Source organism: Leptomonas pyrrhocoris (assembly GCF_001293395.1).
Source record: "Leptomonas pyrrhocoris isolate H10 chromosome Unknown, whole genome shotgun sequence".
In the NCBI taxonomy this organism is placed as follows: domain Eukaryota; phylum Euglenozoa; class Kinetoplastea; order Trypanosomatida; family Trypanosomatidae; genus Leptomonas; species Leptomonas pyrrhocoris.
In genome coordinates, this window is record NW_015438363.1 from 394,082 (window position 1) to 406,894 (window position 12,813).

Genomic DNA, 12,813 nt, shown 5'->3' on the forward strand with positions numbered 1-12,813 from the left:
AAAGCGACACACGCACACGAGAAAAAACACAAGAATTGAAGAGTGAATTGCCACCACTACACAGACAGAAAGGTATTAGCCCTGCTGTGTATAAGAGAAAGAAAATGCACAAAAAAAGTTTATCTATCTGTTGACGTTGCCGTTAAACGAGAGATAACGCAAAATAGGGAAGAACAAACTCAGCGAAAACGACTCGTGCGTCGCCTTCTTTCTTTTTGGAGATTATCAACGGCAAGACGCCCCTGGTAACAAGGAACACGACCGGTGAGGGCGGGAAGGCGTAGAAAACAGGAGCTTCCTTTTTCTTTACCCAGCGCTTCGCCCGTGCGTCTCTGTTTCCTAACAGGTTCAGCAGGAAACCAGCAAAAATGAACGCCTTGAGGTAAAGAAATATATTTCACGGGTTTCGATGTTGATACCCATTTATTCGTATTTCTAATCGTTCTCTCCTGACAGCAATGCCTTGTGCACGAAGTATGTTGAGGCCGAATAAAGATAAAAAAGGAGAGTATCAAAAACCAAAAAAAGGGGGTTGGAAAGAAGATTCGTTTTCTCTTTGCGATAACACCGCCGCCGAGGTACCATAATCTCGAAGTATAAAGGGAAAATGATCCTGAGAAGGGGAGGGTGGAAAAGAGCAGCAGGCACAAGTTCACAGACGTTGTGCAAAAGGAAAAGGAAGGAAGAAAGGCGGTGAGGGAAAGCGTAGGTGAAGGTCGAGATCAACGAGAGGAGGGGGAGGGGTGCTGCCTGACAGTTGAACGGACGTTCCTGTCCAGAGGCATGCAATCAACCAGCTAAAACAAAAAAAAAAGATTGAAAAGAATAGAACGCAAGTGTGAGAGTTTGGATTGGAGAGGCCACCAATGTGTACGCAGAGAGCGCGCGCGAGGGAGAGAAAGAGGAAAAATTGGCAAATAAACTTTAAAAGGTATCACAAGGAGCACAAACAAAGATATGAGATACAGATAGAAACGTGAACTACGCTGCAGCGCCGAAAAGGAGAATCCTGTTTCAATAAATTACGGGACGAAGACACACAAGCAAGAGAGTGAGTAGCGCAAAAAGAAGAAAAGGATGAAGAAAGCGAAAGAAAGAAAAAGAGGATACTTGTCGTTGCGTAGCCTCACTCCCTCAAGATCAGAAAGCAAAGGAAACAACGGGGAAGTGGTACTTCGTCGAAAGGGTGAGGCGACCGCCGACAGAGAGCTCCCCGCAGCGCCAACAGACACAACGGTGGACTTCAATATTAGAACTAGCAAATCAAGACGTCGTATTACGAGTAGTGAGATTAAAACGCACACAGCAAAAACACCTTCACTGAAGAAAAAAAAGGAGGATGAGAAGCGAAGCGCTGCACGAGACAGCAATACAAAGAAGATGCGGCGATCACAAGGATACTGAGCCAGATAAATATATATATACTGTGAAAGAATACGTGAGGAGACGCAACTCCTAATATACGTCAATGTAAATGGAGGAGGAAGAAAAGTGGAGGAGGAAGAAAGATATTAACAAAAAGGAGTATAATAAGATGAGAAGCTAGAGAAAAGCTAATATATTAAACGAGTGATATAGTTAGAGGCTTTTGATAAACGAACACACACAAAAAAAGGAGAAGAGCTTCTTTGAATGAACGGGGATTCACCGATTTGTCGATTTCAACGCAACAAAGCAGCACCTTTTGGATGTTATATTTGGAAACAGGCAACGTAGACGGATTTTGAGAGGGCTCGAGTTCCTCCTATTCGCACTTCTTCGCTGAACCTCTACGGCAAGGCGAGATTATCACGTGGTGTGTGCGGCAGAAGTATGTGGGGGAGGGGGGGGGGGCGGTATTGGCAAAAAGGCGAAAGCCAATCACTGCGCGCCGGACTCGTTCAGTAGATACAAGACAGGAGAGAGCGAGCAGATCGACTCGGCAACTTTGTCTTTTCCCTTTTCGTCGTCTTGGCCGGTGCACGACGCTCGCAATGGAGCTTCTTTTTTTTTTTAAGCCTGAGCACTCCCACACGCACGCACGCATTCACCACTACGGCGAGGCAGGAAACCCAAAATAACCACAAAAAAGGGGGGCGGTAAGGGCAAAAGGAAGTGGAAGTGCGCTGTACGCCAAGGACAACGTCGGATTGTTGAGAAGGTAGCAGAAGGGGAAGATGTGGGGATTGATAGAAAAGGAGGAGAAGGAAAGAAAGAAGGGGGTCGGAATGGCGACCACCGGAGATGTGCCCCAAAGCCTCGACTACCTCTTCCTCTGCCGACCCCAACGCAGCCCATTCGACAAAGACGCAGTGGCCCTTCACATGATGTGTTTGGCATCGCAGAAGACGGAATCTTTGACAGGGCAGGGGTGAGGTGTTGTGATGGACGTGCTGTGCACAGCTCTGCATCGTACAGTACTGCCCACTACTACCCTTTTCTTTATTGTTGTTTTTGTTCTCCGTTAAACGAGTAATATGCTGCTCGTGGCTATGGCGATACAGCACCGAGTGCGGAATAGGAGAGAGAGAGAGATGAACCTACAAACACAGAATCGACGGCCTCAAAACGTGTGCATACCCTTCACGGCGTCCAGCAGCACGCGCTCGACAAACAGCCTCAACAAGGGGGAACCGACAGTGAAGAGAAAGTTTAGCTTCGACACGTCCGTCGACACGTGAAAGGAGCCAACGGACACCTTCGCCTCTTGAAAGGCCACATGCACCTTGCCGGACGCCGTCAACCAAACGTACACAATCCCCTTCAGCTTCACATTTGCGGCGCTGATGGTCGCGGTGCCGCGTGTGACGCCGTGTTCGTACTTTTCCTGGGTGTTGTGCCGCAGTGTCCAGGCCGCCGCGTTGGACCGGGGCTGCGGCATCTTGCGGCGCGCCTGCTCCGCTTCGCGGTTTTGCCGGGCGGCGGCGGCCTCGTCGATGTAGGCGAACTGAATCGGTTCCAGCTTCACCTTCTTCACGTTCAGCTTCACCTGCAGTCGGGTGCCCTCATCGCAGAAAATCAACTTGCACTTCTCCTCCCGAAAGACGAGCTCGTGTAGCTTCACCGGCGAGGTGGAGAGGAGAATGGAGCCGAAGAGGGGCAGGTCCATCGGCTCCTCTGCAAAGCCCTCTGCCACCCTCACGCCGAGAACCGCCATGCCCACTACGTGCAACAGCCGCTGCAATAACTCGGTCAGGCAGGGGCGAATGACAGGGCAGTCGTCGTGCACGCACCGCACGAGCTCGCAGCGGAACTTGGACCCAAAGACCTCCTCAAACGGTTTTAGCACCTCCACAATGCCGCTCCACCGCTCCTCTTCCGAGTTCAAATAGGCGGCCGGGTCGAGGCTGGAGCAGCCGGCATGCGCCGCAGGGATCGTGACGACTTGTCCGTAAACGCGATCTCGGTGTTCACCGGGGGAAGAGCTCGACGGCCCGGCTGCCGCGGTTGCCGTGGCGGCGTCGGCGGCGGCGGACCCAAGTACCTGCGAGCCGCTCCCAGGAACGGGCGGGGCTCCTTCGTTGCGGGGACGGTCCGCGTAAATGTCCCCCTCCGTGTATAGCGCGTTCTCCAGCGTGGTCGCCGTCATGCGAGTAGAGTGCGAAGCAGCCGGTGTGTGTCGACCATCATCTTCACCAAACACGTTTTCAGCGGTCGCGACGGTCGGCGAAGATTCGGGGTTTTCGCGGAAGACCAAATTGCCGACCGGCTTGAGCGTGCGCATTCGCTGCTTAATCTTCTCGGAGGAGGTGAGCGGGCGGCGTTTGCGTGTCTTCAGTGTTTCCACCGTTGTTTCGCGCAGACTCACTTGCCGCGCCAAGCGCATCGAGACGTCGCTGTGACTTGTCGCGGTGCAATCTGGTTGGTGCTCCACCGCAGACCCTCGCACGTCACCGTCTTCTGTCTTTCTGCTGAATTCAGAGAAGACAGCATTCGATGTGACGTCGCGCAGCTCCAGCAGCGGCGGCGGCGGTGTGCGCTTTTCGACGCGTCCGCGGCGACCGTTGCCCGCTACACAATTCTTTTCCGCCTTCCGCCTCCCATCAGCTCTCTCAAAGACCTCACTTCCCGCGCTCTCCTCGACTTCGCATTCAACGTCCTCTTCCTCTTCTTCATCGTCCCCGATGAACGGCAAGGAATCGCTGGCGCTGTCCACCGGCTCATGCCGCTCTGCCGCCGTCCGCGGTGACACATTCGGCGATACAGCCAGCAGCGGCGGCACATCTGCTGCTTCTGCTGCCGCCTTGCTCCGGTGTGCGTCGGCGCCGTGCGCTGTCGCAGCGGCGGCTTTGCTGGGAGAAAACGTAACCCTCTTCAGGGGTGTCTGGAGCGGCGTGGAAAAGCCCTTATGTGCGAGAAGGGGGTCCGTGAAGAAGGTCGCCTCGTCAAACACGCGCAGCGCACCTTCCTGCTGCCGGAGTGCCTCTGCCGGTCCAACTCGAATCGCCTCAGGAGCCCACGCAATGATCGGCGCTTTGCACACTGGGTCGCTGTCCTGCAAATACAGCATGCCGGTTTCTTCCTGCTCCTGTGGAGCCTGGCACCTCTGCCCCGACTCAGGTGTGGCGGCACTCGCAATTGGCGTTCTGCAGCCGTCTCGTGGCTTGCCGCCACGCTTTTCGCGCGGCTGCTCCGGGGACAACACCGCCGTGTCGCAGCTGCCGGTGCGCTGTCGCACAAAGCTCGAATCCATGAAGCGGCTGTTGCTCTCATCCAGCGCCAGAGAGAGCAATCGTGGTTTCGCGTGCTGTTCGTGGTCTGTCCTCGCGTCCGCGTGATCGCTACAAGACGACGCTGACGACGACGACGGCTCATCTCGCAGGGGCAGGTCCATGAAAGCCATCTCGGCCAAACTACGCGCCGGCAGCAGCATGGCCCGATCCCACTCCGTCGTGTCAATGGCAAAGAGCCCGACCGTCTCGTGGTACTCCTGCAGCTGAGACAAGTTGCCGAAGGCGCCAGCACGGAGCGCATCGGCGGCGCGCTCCTCCAGCGACTCCTTCAGACCACTAAACGCCGTTGCCCGCTGCGCCTTAGTCGATTTGGTGTTGCCCATCACATCCGTCTGCTCCTTCAAATAGAGGTAGCCGGTGTAGTCGGGGTTGAAGGCCTCGTAGGCGTGCTCGGCCGCCTCATCCGGCCCGTCCGTCTTGGTGATCACCGACATCAGCTCGTCATACGCGGCGTAGGGGAAAAGAGCTTGCAAGTACAGAAGCTGATCTCGAGAGGTAGAGAGGCTCTTCCGGAGTTGCCTGCCACGTCGACTCATTTCCTCAGGTGCCACCTCCGGCCACAGATCGGAGCTGCTAGAGAAACGCCGTCTTCTACTTCTCAGTGAGGAGTCCCTGGAAGATCCGGCACCGGACTTACTCGTGGCCTTCTTTGGGTTGCCCATTACACTGAATCTAAGGTAGAGCTAAGAAAGGAAGAAGACAAGGAAGAAAAAAAAACTGACAAGAGATTAATGATATATGTATAATGACAAACGTTAACGTGTATCTAATTAATCGGTTTTTCTTAATACTGGGCAAGAGGCAAATTAACATGAAATACATTAAAAGAAAAGGATGTTGCCTAATTCTCCTCTTAGGGACAGCAAGGGAGAGAAAAGAAAACAAATAGTACGTGCAGCTGAGGACGATATTTGGGCAGGGAAATGACGTACCGCCGTGCAGAGTTCGCAACGCTGGAAGAGTCAAAGCTCTCCGAAAACGAAGATGCGTGATGATCGTCGACAAACAAAAGTGAAGATAGTCAACGATGATGGTGAACCGCGCACGCACGCACAAGAAGACAATCACACACACACACACACACACAAATAGCAAAAGAAAAGAAAACAACTTGCGATTGTGTTGTTCAGTTTAATTCCCAGAGGTAGGAGAAAAAGAGTGAGAAAAATCTAACGGTTCGGCAACGTACAGAATATCGCAACCTGCAGTGATATGGTTCAAAAGTTGCGAGAGATGAAGCCTTTTATGCCTTCAAATAGCAATGAAAGCCACCGCGACAAGGCTTGCTTGCTTTAAGTAAATAAACAATACAGTCTTCTGTACGTCAAATCCAGAGGTCAACAGCGCCTCTATGTATTCAAACTTCACAGCACAAACGTGAGCGACTGCAAAGTGAAAGTCTCCTTTGCACAAATACACCTACTCCTACTTCGCCGCCCCTTCCCTGTCACCTTGGGGCAGTGATAAAAAAAAGGGGTCTGTAAGAAGAGAAAAGGAAACCGTGTCAACTTCGTTTCTTTCGCGGCTCTTTGGTTCCGCTTTTACACGTTATGGGTGACACAGCGTATCAGCGTGTGTGCAGAACGTATAAGTTGAGAGAGAGAGAGAGCAGAATAATAGCGTTTGGGAGGTGAAGCAAAGAGATGCGGAGAAAACAAACAGAAGGAATAAAGGCGCATACAGCGCGCTGCATGTTTGACAGTGCAGCGAGACGCGTTCAGCGAACAAACAGCAAGTCCAATCTTTTCCTTTGTACAATTTGGTTTATTTTGAGTTCTCTTTCGCCTTCACGTTTGTTATCTTTTGGGTCTGATGCATCCGTTTTAATGGTGCTACATCCGTAGCTAGCAGCGTCGCCCTTCAGCAAAGAGTACAACAACAAAGGAGATAAGGGGGGGAGAGGGAGAGGTGGGGGGGGGGGGGTGAGCAGAAGAGAAAAAAACAAAGCAAAAAGCGGTATCTAATCCATCATCTCTGGCTATTGAACCGCATTAAAGTTTTTTTTACACAGAGGAGCCGCATTCAACCGTGACGGATGGTGTTCTGGAGGGTCTGAAACTAAGATGCGCAGCGCGGTTAAAGCCGCCTGCAGCTCACGCACCAAACATAAGCACAAAAGGCAGCACCGCTTGTCAACAGGCTCGCGGCAGGCTGACGCTGACATACCCACGCCCACGCCCACGCTCAGAAGCTTCTGCTCTAAAGCAGCGAGTGTCGCCAGTGAATCGTGCACACAAGCGGCGCAGGACGACTCACTTCCGTTGTGGTCACCGCCCTCCGTGGAAGTCAATTCACAGCTTCCTGCGTAGAGTCGAGGGTGCTGCGTGGAAAGGCTCTGCACAACCAGTACGTGCACCCACGTGACCACCACCAGTCGCCGCTCTGACACACGGCGCACCTCTCCCAGAAAACCACACGAGCTGCTGAGGAAAGGGTGGAGCGGAAGGATGCATTTCAGGTACATCTCCATGGGGGACAGGCCGTCCAATGAGTGGGGGACGCTCCCCGCTGTCGTCCCGTACCTTTCTGAGCCAAGCTGACCGTTCTCCTCGGCAGATGCGAATGTACACTTGGGAGGTTCTTTCTGTGGTGCCATTCGGCAAATACTGTCCAGCATATCGATTAAAAAGTGGAAAGGGCGACTCGCTGGAGACGCCGTGTTGTCCAGCCAGTCGTGGCCTTTCACCGTCGCCTCCAACTCCGCCACCGCTCGCCGTAACACCGAGTCAGCCGCTTCGTTATGGCCGTCTCTGGGGGAGGAAAGAGATGCCCGCAGACACGTCATAAGACGCGTGTGAGCAGGCGCGTGCGCGCCAGTGAGAGGGAGGTGGCGACACCACTCGTCTGCGAAGACTCGCAGGCGCCACACGTCCAGCACGGCTCTCCGCACCGCAGCACTTTTGAGGTCAGCAGGCAAATCGTCGGCATCGCTACTCTGTCCTGTACGTGTTCCGTGAGGCGCGTGAAGTGCATGCCACAGTAGAGGCAGCAGCATCAAGCACGCTCGGTGTTCTGCATCGGTGGATAGGCGTTCGCGGTTGTCACTGAGAGAAGAGAAAGCAGCGCCGTCACCGCCCTCCACGAGTCCACGACGAAAAGGATACTTCCGCTCCGCTTGCCTCCATTCGAGGACACCATGCAGCACTGCTAACTCTGCATTGCGCACCCACGCGATGCAGCTAATGCCTGGTGTTGCTTCTCTGATCTGCGAAGAGCACACGATCAACACGTCCCGGCAATACGTCCAAAAGAAGGCTTGAAGCTGCGCCAGCACGCCGTCCATAAACGTATGGCGGAGAAGTGGAGACGCAGTGCGCGGAAAAGCCTCACACGCACAGTTGCTTTCCGGCAAAACTGCGTCTGTTAAATCAGAAGGGCTTCCCCATTTGTCACAGCCGTTGAGTAGTAAAGCTGCTCCAGTGGTCATCCTCACGTGTCCAACAAGCTCAACGAGTAGCTCTTGATCTCGCCATGGTTGGCCGTCCTCCACGGCGCCGTCGCCAGACCCAACTCGTTCTGCACGGGCAGCGCCGTCCTCGAAACCCACCCTCACACCGCCCGCTAGCCGCGCGGCATCGTCACCCGTAGTTGCCGCCTGTTGGGTTTTTCTACTTACTCCAGCAAGGTGGATGATGCGATCATCACGGTACCAACGCCTCTGCCGCCATAGCCATGCTCCCGCGGAGGAGACGTCGGAGGAGGAAAGGGTTGGCGGTGCGGGCCCGTTGCACAGATCACGCAATGTGTCGTTCATGAACACGTCGTCGCTCCAGCTCCAGAAGCTCTCGATGTTGCACATCATCGTGCTCGCCAATTGCGCATAATGCGAGAACGAGCCCGACTGAACGGGCGCTGCAAAAACGGGGAACGTGGGTGCAAGGGAGGTCGGGTGGGTCAGCTGGAAGGCAGAGCCGCAGTGTGAGGTGCGTTCTACGCCGTCCACCGACTGAAGCGACAGAGAGCTGAGACACGCTTGGTACACCGCTGGGCAAATCCTCTCCTCCGCCTGGTCGCATGCTCTCGCAGCGGAAGAACCCAAGAGACGATGACCGGAAAGGCACGTCGAGTGCTGCTGAAGATACACGAGTAGAAGACGATACAGCCACCGCCACACGCGGCACGTGGATGTGTGGTCACTGCCAGTACCCGCAAAAGTGGGTGTGGGGTCTCCGCAAAACGCACCGCGGAGAAGCTGCTGCAGCACGTTCATCATATCAGGCGATGAGCCGTCACGTGTCGTGGTGGGCCCCCACCACTCACACCGACGCCACTGCTGAACTGGATTCAGCTCTAGCTGCATCCTTTTGAATACATGGAGACGGGGACGTGGTGCGACACCGTGCACCTGCGAGCTACCCATGTTTACGTCAGTCGTGAGGAGCTCCACAACGTCGCAACACACACCGGGCAGCGACGATTGGCACATCACGTCGAGCAGCGAAGATGTGAAACGCTTCGTGGAAGCCTGTCTCCGTCGCATGCCTTCTGAAAGCACACAGAGGAGGTCGATCACGCAACTGGAGGGGTAGGACGAAGCGCGAGCGTCGGAGTCACCGCCTTGTTCGTGGCCTCTCTGATAGAGCGAATGCACATGTGAAAGACTCGCCACCGTGGCCGAAATCAACGCCTGCCACACCAGCCGAAGGGAGTCTTCGTCTGAGTCCCATAAAGGAGGACAAATGCTTCCTTCTCTTCCCTCACCGCCACAGCTCGCTCGACAGAGATCATGGTCTGCGCGCTCTGCAATGCGCCAATGCAGGTAGAACAGCTTCTCAGCGGAATGGAGAGGGCACCGACTGGTGAGGCGGCCGCTATTTGACGGGATGCCTTCATCGTGTCTCCAGTACTGGAACCACCACAGCATGAGACAGGAAAGTGTACTGGTGTGCACTTGGCTGAAGCGATCCCACAGCGGCAGCGTTTCTGTTGGACCGTCATGGTCAGCGTACTGCGAACACTGTTGCTGCCGCCTTTTTAACCAATTTCGAAAAGAGAGGTCCTCCCCCTCTTCGTGCGATGCGGCGCCGACTGCCAAAAGAAGAGACAACAGCTCCCACGTTGCCGCCTCCACCGCTTGAGAAGACAGCGAAGGAGGACAGGGAGAAGTAGCGGCGCAGCACAGGGGAAGAAGGTTGCACAGCAGCCGCACCGCAGCGTGAACCGAGTCAGCGGCCGGTGTCCCGAAACGAGTGGTTGCCTCCAGTGGTGTTGAACGCGGCAGCGAGCAGGGGGCATCAAAGCTGCCGCCAACGGTCAGGTCTTGCGTGTATTGGGCGTGCAGTAGCTGTACAAGTGCAATGGACAGCAACACCGCGTCCTGCGTGGCAGTCGGTGCGGAACACCCTCTCACTGACACGGCGGACGCCGCGCCTTGACACGTCATGTGACCCTCCAGCAGCCTCAACCACCAACGCCACGACTGCGTGCAGGGTTCTCCGCATAAATCACGTGTCAGACGATAAAAGGCGTCGGCGGTGCAGAAGGCGTGCCACGTCGCCGCGAAGGCATACTCTGACGCACCGGCAACGGACTGCAGTTGCGTTGCAGCATCACCGTGAACACGCTCTTCCTTCCCACCCAGTTTACAATGCACAGCGCACCGCAGCACGGCGTATCGCTCCGTCTCAGAAAGCTGGACGTAGAAGCTCTCCATAAACCGCTGGTCCTCGCAAGAAAGGTGCTGTACGTACGGGGCATCATTCATCTGTGCTTCGCAGTGCTGCGCGAACGTCGCCGCCTCCCGTTTGGAACGCACGACGGCGCTGGCAATGTGAATACACTGTGTTCGGTGAAGGCAGCGAAGGTTGCCGCCAGCCTTGTCCTGTGCAGACGCCGTATGGCCACCGTCCGTTGAAAACAATCGAGTGTGCACGTGCAGAAGCTCACGCAGCGTAAAGCAACTCGGCGGGACGTGCACCAGCATGCGCCGCAGCCAATGCGGGGTGTGCGGCGCCGCCACGCACACGCCCGCGTTGATAAACACCTCGAGAAGGTAGAGGAGCTGCAGGGCTGTCTCGCGATCGTGAGGACTACACAAGGTAGAGGAAGCGGAGTGAGGTGGCAGCCGCACGCAATTCAGGTCCCCACGAACTCCGTTTTTCAGCTTCGCAGAGGCTGCCCTCACGTCGGCACGCTCATCAGACGCCAATCCTCTTCCTGTCCGCAATGCCCGGTCTGCCGCTGCCAAAAAGGCGCGAATGGTCCGCTGCGTGTGGTACTGCTGAAGCACACGTGTCATGGCAGCCATCGCCGCCACCTCGCTCTGATACAACGCCGACGACGGCACGTGTGTTTGCACATCACCAACTTGCATGTGGCTCTTCTGTTTCAGGGAGGTAAGAAAGAGCTTGAGCACATAGGCCGTCATCATGTGATGCGACACGCGCAGCAGCGAAAGACCCTGCATGAGCGTCGTGAGCTGGGTGGGTGTGTAGTACGGGAGAGACGGCGCTAACTCGCGCAGCAGCTCCGGCGCGTGAAGCCCGCAGACGCTCAGCTGTCCCAAGGCATCAATCGTCGTACTCGCAGCCGCTGCATCGTAAAAGCGAAGCGAGCACACCGCACGATCCACCAAGAAACGGAGATTTCTACCGCGACTCATGCGCAGCTCCATACGCACCAACAGAAAACGGAAGAGAAAAAGGCTGCGGCGCGTAGACGATCAACCACCTTTGCTGCTCTTCGCACCTCTCACACACGCAACTTTCATACTTTTCCGTCTCACGTGCATTCGTTGTATTATTCGTTCTATTTGGGTGTCGTTAGTCTGCGGTCGTGCAGCACTGCCTCCTGGACCAGCAGCCCTCCTTAAGGAGGCTTCGTGTGTGAAGAAGAGGGAAGCACAAAGAGGGGGCTGAGAAGGCAATTGGCTGCAATCTGAATGTCTGATCAACGTAGAAAAATAAAAAAGAAACGCAGAAGCATTCCGTGGCGGTGCCACAGAAGATACGTGTAGTGGGAAGCGGAGGCGACGGCAACAGGAAGAGAAAGCGAGGCGCAAGGAGAGGGTGGTGGGAGACGTCAAAAAAAAGACGCACTTTTTCGTTTGTTTGTTTACGAACGTTGAGGAAAAGCAGCACAGCTGCTTTGGGCACCAACCCGGCGCGTTGCATGAAGGTTACTTCGAACGCCTTCGCCGAACTTGTGGTGTTGTGCGTAGAAGAAGAAGAATCGTTATATCGAGTTTGCATAGCGGCCACGGCACGGTAGCAGGGACAACACCAAAGCACGAGCAAAATCCAAAACCAAAGAAGACAACAAGAAGCCCTATTGGCTTACGACGACACCTACAAAAAAAAAAGAAGGCATTCGAGGGAATACAAAAGGCGCCAGCTTTTCCTCATCGAGACCCTCCCTAACAGTACAACACTTCCACCTGTGGAAGAGCAGAAGAACTATAGGGGTACAGCAACGAGTGGAAAGCAACAGCAGTAGTACCTCCATACACTCGCGACGTGGCCAAGCCGGACTTCTTATCACCGTTGTCTCATCGACGGTTCCCACTATTCCGCGAGTAGAATGAACCGTGATAGAGGTTTTTTCTCTTTTTAGCAGCTCATCAAAGATCTGTGTTTGATCATGCGCTGCCAAGGTGCGCCTCACGCGCCTCTACAGCTGCCAACCTCTCTGCAAGGTCCACCTCCCACAGACGTCGCTGCGTCTCCCACGCCGCCACGGATTGGGCGAAGGACCGCTCCGCTGCTTTGAGCTGTTCCTCACGCTGTGTCAGTGTGCCCCACCGCTGCCGAAGTTGTTCTTCCACTACAATCGAGGAATCGCGAAGCTGCGTTGTCCGCATACCTTCTTCCACGTAAGCACCGTCCACTATGGGGCCGGTGATATGTTGAACCGTAGAAGCACCGGAAGACGAAGAAACTCGATTGGAAAGAGAGGGGGCAGCAGCCGTTGACGGTGGTATGCGAGGTGCTTGCCGCCCTGGTGCACGTTCAAACTCCATCTTGACTATTTACGGTGAAAAACGATGTACAGCCATAAAGCGCAATGACATATTCGCGTATGCGTGTGTAGGAGACCCTTTTCTAGTGGAAACCACAAGTTAGTCCCGCAACGTCGACAACCGCGATGATCCTCGACGCACAGC

General features: G+C 55.0%; 2 protein-coding genes across 3 annotated transcripts; both read right to left on the reverse strand.

Moving 5' to 3' along the window:
- Positions 1 to 2,542: 2,542 nt before the first annotated feature.
- Positions 2,543 to 5,374, reverse strand: ABB37_04314 (hypothetical protein; the record flags this gene model as incomplete). Its single annotated transcript, XM_015801951.1, has 1 exon — positions 2,543 to 5,374. One exon carries the CDS (start codon positions 5,372 to 5,374, stop codon positions 2,543 to 2,545), a length of 2,832 nt encoding a protein of 943 aa, XP_015659352.1.
- Positions 5,375 to 6,690: 1,316 nt separating this feature from the next.
- On the reverse strand, positions 6,691 to 12,813 carry ABB37_04315 (hypothetical protein; the record flags this gene model as incomplete). 2 transcript variants are annotated; one of them, XM_015801953.1, is made up of 1 exon in its annotated part: positions 6,691 to 12,813. In XM_015801953.1, the coding sequence occupies exon 1, from the start codon at positions 11,323 to 11,325 to the stop codon at positions 6,691 to 6,693; it is 4,635 nt and encodes a 1,544-aa protein (XP_015659354.1). In that variant the 5' UTR covers positions 11,326 to 12,813. The 2 variants fall into 2 exon arrangements, with proteins under 2 accessions (XP_015659354.1, XP_015659353.1); XM_015801952.1 differs by having other exon boundaries at positions 6,691 to 11,597.